Here is a 17,465-nt window from a genome sequence, read left to right on the forward strand (position 1 = left end):
ACTAAGCTTATGTGCTCACTTAACCTTCCTAACTACTGCCCAGTTGGGCTTCCATGTATGGCATGGGACCCAAACATTGATCTACACATCAGCCACATGGGTTCGGCCCAGCCTTTGTTACAAGGCCTGGCCGAATACACTATTATGGAAAGTGCACCCCCTGAAAACCATCTCATGGTCTCTATGGGCCCAACACTTACCCTAAGTGGTCCCTGGGCCAAGCCACCTTGTAACACCTAGGGACTGTGGGCAGATGCAAGATTATCTCATCAGGTATTATCCTCAATGGTCTTACACTCAACCTCTCAGCCCATAATGATCATACACTGCCCGACAAGGGAGGACCTCTCCCTCGGCTGCAAGGAACAGTGTTGCACTCTTTGCTTATATGGATTCCGGGAATTAAAACCTTCTTGCAAACATTTTGAAACCATATATATTTATACTTTTATATCTCATATAAAATATATTTTGCAAAACAAATCTCAATGATTGAAATCGGTTGTCGGCAATCTTAGTTTCCATTAGTGAGAGTGCATCCCCGATCATTACCTTTGTCCAACAAAGGGGCTGATCCTGTCACTATGATCACCCACACACATGAATTCTCAAACTGTCCCAACATACTCAGGTTTTGACACCCGCTAAGGATCTCATTGATTAGTACATCAAAGATAGCCCAATCCGACACCTAGTGCAGTATCATAATCGAGTCTAGGGGTCGGGTGTAACTTTTCAGTTTTGCCCATCAATCTCCAAGGTCCAGGGCAATATTGAAAATCTGGTCCAGTTCAAGGATTCAATTAATCCTACACTGTATGTGCCTAGGGTCTCACCCCGGCAGCTGAGACAGGCCACCCCAACCGACTTGGTGGCACCACAGTGTCAGCCTTGTCAGGATATGTCTCCCTAGACTGACCCACTGGCTGTGAACATTCTAAACTAATACAAGTCTCATTAAGTGTCTAGTTTAAGGGTATTACACAGAAACACACCAAGGGAACATGAATCAAATATGCACTTCTATTCATTTACAATAAACTCATAAAGTACATCATTTTGATTGAAGCTAAGGGCACACAAAACTGTCTAACAACATCTCCCACTGCTCTTGAGCTCTTCTCAACAAGAACAATTTCTTGACGATAGGTGTCCAGGATGTAATCGGTCACCAAGAATTGTGCATTTCGACTGCAGAACACTTTCTACTCACTTGGGTCATAGAAAAGGTAACCTACAGAGCCTTTTGGGTAGCCTACAAATAGGCAACGACTGGTCTTGGATTCCAACTTGTCTGCGCTCGTTCTTTTAACGTGTGATGGACAACCCCAAATCTTCAAGTGTCTGACACTTGGTTTCTTTCTAGTCCAAAGTTCATATGGAGTATTCGGAACCGATTTGGTTGGAACCTGATTCAGCACGTAAATCATAGTCTGTAATGCGTAACCCCAAAAGGATGTGGATAACTTTGAGTGTATGAGAAGCGATCGGACCATATCCAATAAGGTCCTATTCCTCCTCTTTGAAACGCCGTTAATTTATGGTGTAGCAGGAGGAGCTAATTGTGATACTATCCCATTGTCCTTTAAGTAGTCCCTGAATTCGTTAGAGAGATACTCGCCACCTCGATCTGATCGAAGGGCCTTAATTTCTCTCCCTAACTATTTCTCGACCTCTTGTCTAAACTTTTTGAACTTTTCAAAGGATTCAGACTTGTGTCTCATTAGGTACACGTAACCATATCGTGAGAAATCATCTGTGAAGGTGATGAAATACACATGTTGATTTCGTGTCCTATCACTCAGGGGACCACATACATCAGTATGTATTAGGTCAAGTGTGCCTGTACATCTTTCAGGCTTACCGTTAAATGGTCGTTTCGTCATCTTGCCTTGTAGGCAAGGCTCACAGGTGGGAAGATCTTCTACAGTTAGAAAATCCAAAGGACCATTCTTTACCAACTTTGTGATTCGGTCAACACCAATGTGGCCAAGTCGGTAATGCCACAGACACGTGGGATTAACTATATCACAGGCTCTCTTCTTGGGGATTTCAGCCGACGTAGTTTTGGTTATATTAGTTTCTAGAGAATGATGTAGAACATAGAGACCGTTCTCTAGTTCCTCGTATGCGATGAATTTGTTATTTCTTTTAATAGTAATCGTATTACTAAAGAAGATAGAATAACCATCTGCACACAGTTTTGAGATAGAAAACAAATTTCTCCTTAAATTTTGTACATAAAGACAATCTTTCAATACAATAGTACCTTCTCTAAAAAATAACTCCACGGTTCCTATGGCCGCGGCTGCAACAGTTGCAGTAGTCCCCAAGTAGAAAGTGACTTTTCCTTCACTCAGCCTTCTGCTTACCTTGAACCCCTGCAGTGAGTTACACGCATGAGTTGAAGCCCCGAAGTCAATACACCAGGATGCAGAAGCTACCAATAAATTGGTTTCTATAACATAAGTTTCGAAATTACCTTTCTTGGATTCCTGGTAGGCAAGACAGTTCCTTTTCCAGTGGCCGGTCTTCTTGCAGAAGTGACAGGCATCCGATGCTTTGTCTTTCTTCTACTTCTTACCCTTAGTGGCTTTCTTCTGAGGCTTCTTTGCCTTTCTCTTTCTCTTGCCTATCTTGCTAGCTTCAACAAGCATAGCTACAAGCTCATCCTTTCTAGTTAGTTCTTCAGCTCTTTGCAACATGTTGTTGAGCTCTTGCAAGCTGACATTCAGCTTGTTCATGTTATAGTTCATGATGAACGGATTAAATGAATGAGGCAAAGAATTAAGGATAGCATCTATCTGGGTCGCAAGGTCCAGCCCGGATCCAAGAGCCTCTAGTTCATTGATGTATCCCATCATCCGAAGACAATGGTCGTGAAAATGTTGGCCCTTAGTCATTTGTGCGGTCATGAACTGTTTCAAGACCTTTTGTCGAGTAGAATGATCCTGCTCTTCATACATCATCCTGAGACTGTCCAATATGTCCTTGGCAAGTTCGATCTGATCGAACTGCCTCTGTATTGGGTTGTCTAAGGAGGCGATGATGTAACACCGGGCAAGGGAGTTTTTCTCCTCCCATTCCTGATAGTCTCTCCATCGGGCCTCAGAAGCCCTGTCGCCCGGACGCTTCGGGACAGGATTCTTTGCCACTTTGTCTAGCTTTTCAGAAGCTAGGACCAGCATAAGGTTCCTGTACCAGTCAGCATAGTTTGGGCCCTTAAGCTTGTTGTCATCAAGAAGATTTGCAAAAGATCTGTTTGCCATTCTCTGATATAGAGAAAATATCAGTCCACAACCTAATTTGATTCATGTTCATTTCATAGATATGGTTTTTAATCTACGATCCATTTCCATTTATTCATCTATGAGATTTCCCTCCTTTCTCAGTGACGGAGACTATGGGTTGTCTCTGGAAATGTGGGAAATCAAATAGGTGCATGGAGCCAACTATTTCAGCTGCATAACCCCACCACCTTTCTATGAAGGATCATATCCACTCATCATATGAGTTTTCCCTTTGGCCTCTGTTAAACAAGGTTCAAAGCCGTTTTCAGGTAAACCTTTCTGCCCAGTGAGTGCTTACCCATCATATTCGTGAACGCCAAGGTACCGTGAGAGAGTTCCCATTTTCTGGTGAAGCCCCTCCCACATCGGTCTATGATGCCCCTATCATCTTATGAAACACTTAAACAAGCCCAGCAGCAAATGGATAGCCCATTTTCTAGTGTGTTTCCTCATTACTGAAGGACTCATTCTCATGCTAACAATGGAAGGTCTTTAGAGAGTTCATCATATGAATCTCCCTATCACTTGCACTCATATTAGCTGGAGGGAACAAATTATTACGCACTAGTTTGAATTAGGTCAAACCAAAGTGGCTCCCACTGACTTTCATAAAGCCAGATATCGGTGGGCCTTTGAATCAGCTAGGGTTCCGCACGTAACCTCTTGATGAGGTGTGGGGCCCACCATTGAGGGAGGTCATCCAATGACCAAAAGGGACACCATGGCAATGATGTGCATTCAGCCATGGTGTACGTAAGAGCCACTGTCAAATGAGCATGGGCCAAGTACTTATGGCCCATGTACGCAGCACATCACACATCCAAACATCTCATGCAGAGATAAATTGATCCAATCAGTTAATTAACTGTAAGGCCCATTGGAAGCCCATTTTAAATCAATAATATTAACCATTAATATTATCTAGGTATATGGGCTGAAGTAGGGTTACCCAGTTTGGCCCATATAGCTTTTATCCTTTGAAGTAGGCTTTTAGCAGTTTTAACTATTTAAAACTGGGCCTTTACAGGTTGGGCCGAATTAACCATTTAATTAAATATCAATCCTCAAGCCCATTAGTGGAAAAATTAGGGCTGACTTTCAGCCTTGATTAAACCCAAGGTTTGGTCCAAATAGTTTGAACCAATCTTGGTTCAAGTGGGTCTAGGGTTTGATTTTTAATTAAATCTTTAATTCAAGAAAATAATCTAAAATTAAATAACTGATAAAAGAAAATCAAGAATCGGTTAATTAGGGTTGTTCGCACAATTCATCATGCAAAACAGAGGTTAGATCACAGATTGCAGTTTCACAAACTGCAAATCGTAGATTCTAAGTCTCCCATCTGCGAAATCTCCTCTGCGAAATCTCCTTTTCTGCACCGCCATCTTCGATCCAAAATTAAAAATAAATAGAAATCCTACTTCTATTAATAATTACATCAGATCGAATACATATACATTGAGTCTAAAAATTAAAAAAAAAATTATTTGCAGACCAAATGTAATAAATAAATCAAGAAACTGCAAATCTTGCAATTCTCCGTACGCAATCAAGAATTCAATCTCCTCTTGTACGAATAACCCATAAATCAAGAAAATCATAAAGAACTATTCTAAACAATAATCAGATTTATATAAAATTAATTTCAGATTATTTACCTATCAAATTTGGGAACAAATTTCCTAAAACACATATCTGCGCAAATTGAGTAGAACGCCTTCTGCCTATTTGCGCAGGTTCAGATCTGAAACAGAATGGTTCAAGATTTGAACCATGGCTCTGATACCACTGAAGGGATAGGATATCCATCACATGGACGCTCAAAGATTGTGGAATAAGGGGGCGAATTTCAAAAATTGTTTTCTCTCCCTTCAACTGGGAATCAAATTCCCTATTTAGAAAATCATATTTTCAAGGATCACTCTTGAACCATAAACTGAACCAGATCTGAACCAAAAGGAGTAGGGAGGGATTATACCTGATACAGAGAAGCAATATCTCCCAATGGAGGTGTTCACGCCCAAGGAAGGATCCAAAATCCACTTCCACTGAAGATGGCGCAGTGCAGGGTGGAGCAGAATCAGCAGTGTTCTTTCAAAAGAACTTGACCCTTCACAAGAATCAGTTGGATGGCGTGTGAATACAAATCCAACCAATCTTTTCTCCAAAAGATTGGTATCAAGATCAAATCTTGATTTCTTCCAAGAACTGGAGATCGAACTGCTAGAGGCGGCGGCTGTAGGAAGGAGGCGACAAGAGAGTATTTGCAGGGTGCAGAATTCTCTCTTCTTGTCATTTCAGCTCTTAAGACAGGAGTGTGTAGCTTGCATGTCTAAAGGCTGCCGCCCCCTCCTCCTTTTATAATCTCAAAGGGATCAGCTCCTAATCCCATTAGGAGTTGCTAACCCAAATCATATCTGGATTAGAAGTCCCTTTAAGTGATAAGGGATAACCCTTATCTTATCTACAGATCAGATCAGCCATCTCCATATCTAATTAAGAGGCTTCCAGATCTAAATCTTATTTAGATCTTGGACTCTCTAAGTGGATAGGGTAAGGGCCCAATCCTATTAGCTGATCCATCTCAGAATTTGCCCCTTTAAATGACTAATCAAATTAGCCCAGTTTGAAATGGGCTTAAGGCCCATTTAAGTTTATGTATTCACTTAGCCTTCCAAACTGCTGCCCGTTTGGGCTTCCTTGTATGGCATGGGACCCTAACATTGATCTACACACATCAGCCACATGGGTTCGGCCCAGCCTTTGTTACAAGGCCTGGCCGAATACACTATTAAGAACAGTGCACCCCTTGAAACCCATCTCATGGGCTCTTTGGGCCCAACACTTACCCTAAGTGGTCCCAGGACCAAGCCATCTTGTAACACCCAAGGACTGTGGGCAGATGCAAGATTAGCCCATTAGGTATTATCCTCAATGGTCTTACACTTAACCTCTCAGCCCATAATGATCATACACTGCCAGACAAGAGAGGACCTCTCCCTCGGCTGCAAGGAACAGTGTTGCATTCTCTGCTTATATGGATCCCGGGAATTAAAACCTATTTGCAAACATTTCAAAACCATATATATATATATATATATATATATATATACTTTTATATCTCATGTAAAATATATTTTGCAAAACAAATCACAACGATTGAAATCGGCTGCCGACAGTCTTGGTTTCCATTAGTGAGAGTGCATCCCTGATCATCACCTTTGTCCGACAAAGGGGCTGATCCTGTCACTATGATCACCCACACACATGAATTCTCAAACTGTCCCAACATACCCAGGTTTTGACCCCCGCTAAGGATCTCACTGATTGGTATATCAAAAACAGCCTAATCTGACACCCAGTGCAGTATCATAATCAAGTCTAGGGGTCGGGTGTAACTTTCCAGTTTTGCCCATCAATCTCCAAGGTCCAGGGCAATACTAGAAATCTGGTCCAGTTCAAAGATTCAATTAATCCTACATTGTATGTGCCTAGGGTCTCACCCTAGCAGCTGAGACAGGCCACCCCAACCGACTTGGTGGCACCACAGTTCAGCCTTATCATGATAGGTCTCCCCAGACTGACCCACTATCTGTGAACATTCTAAACTAACATGAGTCTCATTATGTGTCCAGTTTAAGGGTATTACACAAAAACATACCAAGGGAACATGAATCAAATATGCACTTTTATTCATTCACAATAACCTCATAAAGTACATCATTTTGATTGAAGCTAAGGTCATACAAAACTGTCTAACAATAAGAACCAACAAGAACATGAAAGAATAATTTCAAGGTGGACCTACATACCTACAAGATACACCAAGTCATCCTAGTGTCGACCTTGGTGAGGTCGAGCCTAGTGTAGGCCTGAACATCTTTAGGAAGGAGAATCCCCTTCCCCATTTAAAGGGTGACTAAAGGATTGTGAATCCAATCGATTATCAGGATATTCACGTGGGGGATGAATGGAGGAACCTATGAACTAGTGGTACCAGCTGCATGCTCAAGGGTAGTAACGTGGGGCAAGGAGATAGTCTGATCCAGGATGACTTGGTCAGATTCAACATACAAAGGGTTCCCGCCTTCCTCAAGGTCGACCACCTCGTGCACACGCTCGGCCGACCTGCCCTTGACCGATGAATGCATCAAGTCTCCAACCCTCCTCTTCTTCTTTGAAGGCCATTTAGCAACTACTAGAATAGAAGTAGTATTGGACATATCTGCAACACAACAATAAAGAGTTAGTTTGGAACAAAGAAGCATTTCACAACACAAAGTAATCAACAATAATCAGTCCGACATACCTACAAGGCTTAGACCAGCCCACACAAGCATCGGCTCGATTAAGGACTCATCAATCATTAACCACCAAGCTACAAGGAGTTGAACTTTGTTGCATGATGCCTCTTCGAATTGAATCTCAGGGAATATTTTTGACTCACGTTTCCAAGTGGTGCCCATAGGCCAGCCATTCTCATGAGAAAGGAAGAAGTATCTCATCTTCTAGTCCCTTACCTTGGTCAAGAAGCCGCCCAGGAGTTTATATCCAGGTCGATAACTTGAATAATAACAATAAGGCTCATTGGGAACCCTCTTGATTTGGAAAAGTCCCAAGAAGATTTCTATGTCTAAGAGGAAGTCGAGGTGGTGATAGAGTGAGATGGTCCCTACTATCATTCTAATGGAATTGGGGTAGAGTTGACCTATGGAGATGCCATAGTACCTAAGGATCTCACAAATGAAAGGTTGAAGAGGAAACCTCAAGCCGGCAACTAGAACCACCTCAAAGACACAATTTTGGACTGATTGTGACTCTAAGGAAATTGATTTGGGCTGGGCTAGATGCAACCAAAGGTGTTTGGAATTTGGAAAGTATAGATCAAGCCTATGATCTCCTCTCCACTCAGTCGAGGTACCCACCTCGGCCCAGCTGAATTGAGAGGACTCCCTCTGCCTCACTTGAAGACATAACTTAAAATGAAGGACTCATTGGCACAAAGAGGGGAGCAACCAAACTCGCCTAAACTGAACTAACTTTGCCGAACTAGAATCGTTGTTGCCGTGGACTTTGTCTCCAACCTTGCCAAAGGGTGTGAACAACCAATGGCCAAGATGTGTTCAATTTTTGAGGATGAATTCGAATTTTGAATTTCACTGTTCATTTTGAAATTGAAACCTACCACACGTTCGCCAGCCTACCCATTGGACCAGCCCGGGCGAGCAAATCAAGCTGACACTAGACCGACCGAACCTATCACTCTAGGCCAAGGATCCACGAGTTACTCCCTTCACTGAACTGACCTCGACTCGGGAGTGGGGGGCAACTGATGAAAGTGATTTGACCCTCTAGTGACATCGTGACGCATGGCACCCTAGAACCATCATACGACATCTCAGCACCGTGCAAGCAATGACTTCAAAAGCACTTCAAATACACCGCACCTGCCTTAACTGCTTCAACCCCACATCGGCAAGCCAACATGCAGATGCCCCATAGAGGGTCAGGTCGACATAAGAGGCAACCTACTTCCGTCAACCAAACCAATGCCCATCTATCGACCTACACGACGTGATGGGTGATCTCCTCCACGAGTGGGTTATCATCTCTGACTCCTCCGAGATCACGTCGCCTCATCGAAAAAATTGACTCTTGTCCCACCTACTTCGGAGGTAACTGGATAAGCTCTATCGCTTTACGCAGAGTCCTACTCTAGGCATGAAACCACCTCTGAACAAGATGGGCTGATGATCTTGGTTGCACTATGTGAAGCCTATGACAACCAACACTTATATAAAGGTGTTCCTTTGACCAGAGAAGGTACACACGATTTAGCATCCACAACTCCCTAGCTCTCTTGCTTTCTAGCTTTCAAACACTCTTCGATAACTTAAGCATCAGAGTACCAACCCCTGGTAAAGTAACCAATCGGATCTTTAGGTCTACTATTTATATTGTCAGATCAAATTTGGATATACCCTGATTCAAACCCAATCTGATCTATTTTCATCCCTATAAATGTCAATGGAAACTATTCTTCATAAAAAAACATTTATCTTTGAAAACATGATTCTAGTCATAGAAGATGGTAGTTTTGTAGTCTCCGATGTCAAAATATAAATTGCTTAAGTTTTTTTGTTGCATGAAATTTGGGTAAACTATAAAGAACTATAATGTAATTTGGGAGTAATGATACTCCCTAAACTATCATTTACAATAGGAAGCTACCTTGTACTTGTATATTCCAACACTTTGTTCCTGTTGTTGGCATTTCTTTATTATTAAACTTTTATGATACCATTTTGCCCAGATATAATAACTTTTATGGGACTATCATAATTCCCAAAGTAAAGGGTAGTTCTTCATAATTTACCCCAATTTATGATGGGAAGCTACCCTGTACATTCATATTCCAACACTTTACTCCTGTTGTTGGCATTTAGTTATTAATTTATGATACCATTTGCCCTCTCCTTTATTATATCTCCAAAACCCAAGTTGAGGTGGAGTGTCTACCATTATATATTTTTTCGTAAGGCTCACTTTGGAAGGAGTACAAATATAAAAATATAGAGTACAAAACTTTATATTTTATATTATTTTGTATGCATTTGCACTATATATATTTGTATTTATACTCCTTCCAAACTGAGCCATTAACGATAAAGGTGAGGGGTGGTCGCAAAAGTTCAAAATTGATATAGTGCCAATAACAAGAGCTAAGTGTGGGATCTCAAAGTACAATGTAGATTTTTATTACAAATGAAAATTTAGAGAGCTAAGAATCTTGACATTTTCCCGTTCATTGAATTAAGCATTATTTTGAAAACATAATGTAATTTGTCAATGAAATATACTTGGTGATTTATGTTGCAAGATTCCCTATTAAAGACTCTTTTTTTCCATTTTTTCTCAATTTTCCTTTTATGCTTATTGTTTATGCGCACACGTTAGTGTTAGTTTCTACTTAATACTGCTGACCCCAAGATGGATAAAGAAGTGTTCTAAGAGCGTGTAAAATTTTAGGTAAGCAACTGCTTATTTGATACTATATGTGTTTGGTTGCAGTGCAATTTTATTTGCATTAATACAAATGCATGGGTGTGCAAATGTAAAAAATGCAAATTTTCATTTAATTTCATGTTGGATTTTACTTTATGCTTAATATCTTAATTTACTTCATTTATACTATAACCAAACAAAATAAGCTAAAATTTGAGACAAAAATAGGTCAGAATTTACACTCAAATCATTTGCACTGCCATGGTTTTGCATCAGTGCAAATTTATTTGCATTGCAACCAAACACAGCCTTAAGTACCAATTAAAAAAAAAAAATTGCCAAAAATAAAATACCAAAAAACTTACTATTCGTAATACAGTTTTAGATCATGATATTAACTTTTCCTATTTACATCCGTTGATGAATAATATCTATTAGTATATCAAATGGCCTCTTCTTTCTTTCCTTCCCCAGCCAAGGTTACTCCTTGTTTATCTCTCTCTCTCTCTTTCTCTCTCTCTCTCTCTCCAAATACCATTTCTAACACTATCAACTTGCTGCCTCAAGCCTTAACACCTTTGTTTTCTCCAAATATCATTTCTCCACATTATCATAAAAATAGGGTCCTAGCTAGTAAGATTTTATTTATGTTACTCTTTTTAATTACTTCTCATTTGCCTTCTATTAAAAAATTTATTTTCTCATACGTCTTTTGAATTTTAGACCCCATTCGTTTTTCAGTAAATTGCTTACCCGGGTAAATGCACTTATTCGGGTAAGTGTTTCCTGGAAAACATTTACCCAGGTAAGTGCATTTACCCATGTTCTTTTATTTTTCAGGAAAATAAAATAATGACCATTTTAACCATAAAAATTCTGTTACCAAAAGGGGCATTTTTATCCCATCCAAGCAACTAAAGATGTACAACATGGACTTTATCATGTTCATCAGGAGGTGTGAGAGTGAGGATGACCCATTGTTTGTGAAACTCAAAGCATTAAACGGGGAAAACAGGTGGTCAACAACAGGAGGTTGCAGCTATTCTATTACAATGAAATTATTATATATTAAATATTATATATAATGTATTATAGTGAAATTAAATTTCATAATATATATTATAATAATATATATATTATAGGTTATAATATATAATATTATATATATATATATTAAATTTGGTTTTAACCGAAATAACCGAAAATCAAACTGAAATTTTCGATTTGGTTATTTTGGTTTTATTGTAATTTGATTTCAGTTTGATTTTCAATTTTTTAATTTGATTTTAAAAAATTGGGTTTATTCGATTCGGTTTTTAACCAAATAAACTGAATGCTCACCCCTACCAATTTGTCATTCCATCAGTTTTCCTTATGATTAATCTACCTTAATTAATTTTCAAATTCGGTAGTTGATCATTACCATTTTTTATAATTGGGACCAAAGTTCTTGATTTCCTTGGACATTCTATTATCGCTCTAGGTCAACGGGTAGGTCTAGGATCGACATTTTGGGTCTCTTAATTTTTACATACGATTCCTTTTTTATTCCTAGTTAGTACTTTTAATTAACATGAATTAATATAAATTAGTCGGAAACCGTGTAATGTACGGGACTTAACAGAATTATAAATTAAAATTAATAGACTTTTAAAGAGCCATGGTAAATAATAGTAATTCAATTAATAGCAATAATTAAAATGAAGTACCTTATAGGATCAATGGATGAAACCGTGACATCATTAATATAAAAAAGAAAAAGAAAAAGGTAAAGCCAATAAGCCGATAAACCTGTTGAACTGGTCATGTGGATGAACAGTTCAAGCGATGGGTTGATGGGTCAATGACCGGGTGAACGGATTTTGTAACATGGCGGATTAGAGGTTGACTAGGCTGAGACTGTCTGTGACCACCAGGTGATACCAGTTAGACGCCAGGGCCAACCATAGTTGAAGACACTAGTTTTGACTTTTGACCATTTTCACATATACATTTACAAATTATGTGGCTGATAAAGAAAATATTATAGATGAAAAAAAGGGTCATACTACTTAAATACCCCTATAATTTTCAATCAATTTATTTAAGGATACTCCTATAATTTTATAAATTTACTTAGTCTATAGTTTGTGTTTAACTAATCCTCTATAGTTTGTAATCAATTTACTTAATTGACCTTCCATTAGATGAAAGTGGAAAATGACAGTTTTAACAATAACATCCATTTAAATAAATTCAACCAAAAGAAATTAAAAACAAAAATACGATTTTGCCCCTAACAAAACACGGATAACCACTATTTTTCTTTAATTGGTCAGTTTTGTTTTCTATACAAAATATTGTTTGGGTACTTTTAGAATAAACAACCATGGATCCAGACCCTTAAACATTTTCCACTCAGTTTAAGGGTACTTTTGGAATAAACAACCATGGGTCCATGCCCTTAAACATTTTCCACTTGTTTAGGTGACCATGTTACTATTTTCATATGGCAAAACATAGGGGATGTTATAGTAAATGACTCTTTATTTAATCTATCTTCCATTAGATGATAATGGAAGATGACAACTTTTGGCCCTATTTGTTCAATTTTGTTTTCTATACGAAGAAGTTTTAGGGGTACTTTTGAAATAAACAATAATGGCCCCATGATCTTGAACATTTTCTACTCACTTTTAGGTTATCATATTGCTATTTTTTAGATGAAAAACCAAACACTTCATAGCAAAATGTCCAATAAGTAAAAAGGTTACAAATTATAAGGAATGTCTTAATAAAATAAAAACTATAAGGTAGGTTTAAGTAAATTCATGAAACTATTGGGGATGTTTTAGTAAATGACCCAAAAACTGAAAATCAAGAGGCATTGTATCTTTAAAATCCTCTTTAATTAAAAGCAATCTAAATTTTCAATTTTCATGCTAGAATTCTTTATCCCAGCCCTTTAAGTAGTAATTTAGCTCTTCATGCCAAAAGGTCAAGAGATCACATGTATCGGGTCTATGAACTTCCCAAAAGAAAACAGACTGTACTGGGGGTGCCTCATCATAACTGCAATGACGTTGCCATGCCTTTATTGACCATGTCAAATTTATAGAGTATCTGGACCCATCATTAAATAGCTCTAACCTAATTTCTAAACAAACATATATAATTGAGATGATTTGGTTATTATGATTTTTTTCTTCTTTTTTAGTTTGTGTAGCCTTGCTTTAGTTTTGGACCCATGTATGGTGAGTCTCAAACTCTCAATCTTGTAAACTTAATTAGGGGCCATTTGATCATAACGACTGAAATTGCTGAACTGAAATTTTATTGCTTTGCCTTTTATAAGTTGTTAAAATAATGAAATAATAAATCTTTCAAATTTATAGTGAATAGGATTCGACTATGATGCCCGAAAGAAATGATACCATAAAATCTTACTTCCAACCAATAGTCATTATAAAATGAGACGGGTATTTATCAAAATTCACAGGTGATTATGATTGGTCAAAGCCTTTTTTGGGTATCATGCATCTCTTTCTCGCACCATAGATTTTTCCTAGTGAATAACTTCGTTTCAGCCATAAAGGAGCCCACAACCTCCATAAAATCTTATGCCTAAAATACAAAATGATAAGATTTCCAATTCAGCATCTGCAATTGTTATGAAACCCTATTGCTGTTCTGGTGACGAGGGCACCGCGTTATGCCTCAGAAAGAAGAGCACCCTCAAAGCGGGAACGAATTAACTGGAGATAAAAACATACACACCTAACTGAACTATCTATCACGGTTGAACACGCCAGTGTTCACTCTGGGATCCAACTGTACTGAATACGCGAATACTAGCGTGTTCAACCATGATAGGTAGTTACCATATTAAATTGTAGGATTTGCGTTACACAAGGTCCTTCCCTTATATGGCCATTATTCCCCTCTCCACTCACAGGTGAATATTTTAATTAAAACAACACAAATCCATGTTGTAAGAAAGAAAGAAAGAAATAAAAAAAGGTAGGAGTGCACACGTTAACCAATTTAATTCCGGCCCAACCAAAATGCATCTGATCCCACATTTGTATTGGGGACCATGCAATAGTCTCTGCAATCGTTTTAATGAATAGCTGGATCGAGGTTGGTAACCTTTTACTCTTATTGAGAATTGAGAAATAGTATCAATAAATGGGGCTTCCTCTCATTTATTTATTGTTTTACATGTGTCAGTTAGCTACATTCTGCCTTTGGGTCCACATGGACCCGTGCTACAACTCAATGAATCAGCGACATACAGTGGAAGAAGGTGATATACTGATATGCATCCTCATTTCGTAAAATCGAATGTGTAAAATGAACATTAATTTGTGGTCACTAACCAGCTAACTCAGTTAACTAAATACAGAGGTAAGGAGATTGAAACCCATATCATACAAAATAATGTACATAAGTACCCACTTGCAATCACACATGGAAAGGAAAGCTAAATTGGTTAATTTTGCGTATTATTTGACACTCAAATAGAAATGTAAAATGGTTTATTGCAGTGATACAGATCGACCCATTAACTTATCCTACATTTTTGTAGAAATCTCAACTTCCTATAACCCAAACAAATAATTCAACATTTGATTGTTCATGCAATGACCTTTCTTTTTTCTTTCCTTTCTCTCTCTCTCTCTCTTTGATGAAATTTATTATTCATGCAGAAATTAGAGAGCAACAGATGAGATGATGAGGTCTCAGAATATTGGAGACAATTCCACTTCCATCATTTCTTCCATTTGTCCAGTGGAATCATCCAAGAGCCATTTCTCAAGCAAAGATAATGGAGCCTGATTCTCCAATCTTTGCACCCTCTCGGAGGTGCAGTCAAGTGTTTCATCTGTAGGAGTGGTTTGAGAACCCTGAAGAGTAGAGTCACAGGATGACTTCTCCCACGATATGTTGTTCAGGTTGTCCAAGGATAGAAGAGACTCCAACTCTTCGTGTGAAATGATATCACAGTTGTTTTCTTGCTCAACTTTTGCCTGGTTGCATTGAAAAGGGGCTGCTGCCACCGAGTTGCTATTGCTATTGTTGTTTTTGTTAGTATTGCTGTTGCTGCTGCTGCTTTGGTGAGGTTTCTCTTGGTCTTTTCTGCCAGTATTGGACTTTGGGGAAGACCTCATCCATCCTTCTAGGAGTCTTGAGATGTTCTCTGTGCTTGAAGCATAGGTGGAGCTCTGATTTAACCTGAGAAGTGAGACATGGTTGTTGATATCCAAGTTCCTTTTGTCGCTGTAGCTCTTGGAAACAAGGTGACGGTTGGCTGAATTGGATACTAGTTGAGGATCCAAAGCTGTTTGAAATTTCTTAATTTTCTTCTTCAAGTGGGTGTTCCAGTAATTCTTGATATCATTGTCTGTTCTCTGTGGAAGATAAGAAGCTATTGCTGCCCATCTGTGGACAAGTAAAGAAAAATAAATCAAAAGGGAAACAAATATAAAAAAAAAAGAATTTTCTAATCTTTATTATTATAATTGCATTAGAGCTTCTCCTGTGCTTGTATACTTCAAATAAAGCAGTGCTATTTTTTTCTTTTTTTAGTTTTACAGCTGAATTATATGAAAGCCTTGATTTAAAATATTAGTAGATAGGATTCAGAGAATTACTTGTTACCCAATAAAGCTTGTAGATGTATTATCATCCCTTCTTCATGAGGAGTGAAGTTCCCACGCTTGATTCCTGGTCTTAGGTAATTAGTCCACCTAAGCCTGCAACTTTTACTGCACCTCAACAAGCCTTGGGATTCACAAAAACCGGAAATCATCAGAGACTCATAATAATCAAACACTCCTCTCAAATTTTATACAAAGGATCATTTTCCACAAAACCATTTAGTACAAAAAGTTCAGTGAAACAAAAATAGCTTCCTAAGATGTAAAAGAGAAGGCTTTTAGGGTAAGGTTTCATGCCTCCTTTCTTTTCTGATCAATAATAAATTCCCCCCTCACCCTTCAAAAAAAAAAGAAGAGAGAGAGAGAGAAAGCCTTTAGGTTTGTTACTTTCTAATTAGTGAAGAAGATGACGACGGAGATGAAGATGAAGACAAAGACTAAGTCAAAGAAGATGAAGATGATGATGATGGTGAAGACGAAGTCGAAGAAGAAGAAGATGATGATGATGATGATGATACTAGGTCTTTTTTGATCTTACCGGTGTTTGTAGGAACTGATCTCCAGTTACCAGGTCCATGTTCCTGGATATAAGAGACTAAGATGATGTCTTCTTCAGGTGTCCAAGGTCCTTTCTTGATACCAACCTTATCGCAGCAAGGAGGTCTCCCCATGGCCTAATGATCCTATCCTAGCACTTCCTGGATCTCCTTTCTTCTCTGGGTCTAACTAGAACTTCCTCAAACAGGTGACAGTTTATATACAAGATGACTTAAGAAAAGAGAGGCACTTTTCACCCACTGATCGACCTGGCTGACTGACCATATGCCTTTATTTCAACTTCTTTTTAGTCAAATTGCTAAACCAAAGTCAGCTGGGAAGTTGAATGCGTTCTTTGTTTCTCCCGTTTTAGGTCACAAGAAGTAGCAGTTCCTTCCAAAAAGTAGAAACTTCAATTCCTACCATAGTAATTTTTTCTTGTTCCTAAACTTACAGTTATGTTCAATTAATGCTTTTAATATTGGACAAATTTAGGTTCTTCTTTTCTGCAATTCCACATATTTAGGCTCAAGAAAGAGAAGTAAATTTACATTAAAAATGTTTCTTCACCTTTCCTGAACGATGCTAATTCTGCTAGATTAACTCTAACTGCTAGTGGGTTGAAACATTAATCATATTCGATCGGGGTTCTTGATGTGATTTTTACTTTACTTTTTTGTTTTCAACTACCACTTCCAACATTTGAGGAGATATCGAGGTGCATATAAAATATGGGCATTTATGGGCCCCAACACAAGGGCCGGGCCCAATTCAGTTGAAAAGCTCAATTACAGGACCCAATAACACACTTTTTATTCTCTCTCTCTTTGAGGATTAGTACTTTGAATTCCAAAGCATATGAAACCTAATATTTTATTGTGGTAGAAGAGAGATGCGTGTACAATTATGAGTAGTAAATGTCTTCAAAGTACTATTTAATTAGTTAAAGAATTTTAATTCTCTAGTTGAGATTTAGCGAACTCCATAATATTCC

The 17,465-nt window shown here is 38.4% G+C and overlaps 1 protein-coding gene across 1 annotated transcript; it reads right to left on the bottom strand.

The window, feature by feature from the left end:
- Positions 1–14,762: 14,762 nt before the first annotated feature.
- MYB60 (myb domain protein 60) lies at positions 14,763–16,842 on the bottom strand. Its single transcript, XM_088967237.1, has 3 exons — positions 16,473–16,842; positions 15,929–16,058; positions 14,763–15,716 (listed from the first exon to the last, which is right to left on the bottom strand). Exons 1-3 carry the CDS (start codon positions 16,603–16,605, stop codon positions 15,017–15,019), a joined length of 963 nt encoding a protein of 320 aa, XP_088823363.1. The 5' UTR covers positions 16,606–16,842; the 3' UTR covers positions 14,763–15,016.
- Between the last annotated feature and the right edge of the window lie 623 nt (positions 16,843–17,465).

Source organism: Nelumbo lutea, chromosome 2 (assembly GCF_056320005.1).
Source record: "Nelumbo lutea isolate HS-2025 chromosome 2, American lotus-T2T, whole genome shotgun sequence".
Lineage (NCBI taxonomy): Eukaryota > Viridiplantae > Streptophyta > Magnoliopsida > Proteales > Nelumbonaceae > Nelumbo > Nelumbo lutea.

What these genes read in the sequence shown, in the direction of transcription:
- MYB60 (XM_088967237.1), bottom strand. Translation starts at nt 16,605, where the DNA reads ATGGGGAGACCTCCTTGCTGCGATAAGGTTGGTATCAAGAAAGGACCT. An exon ending in ATCAGTTCCTACAAACACCG is followed by an intron (nt 16,059 to 16,472) that starts GTAAGATCAAAA and finishes GTGAATCCCAAG; the next exon opens with GCTTGTTGAGGTGCAGTAAA. An exon ending in CAAGCTTTATTGGGTAACAA is followed by an intron (nt 15,717 to 15,928) that starts GTAATTCTCTGA and finishes ACTTGTCCACAG; the next exon opens with ATGGGCAGCAATAGCTTCTT.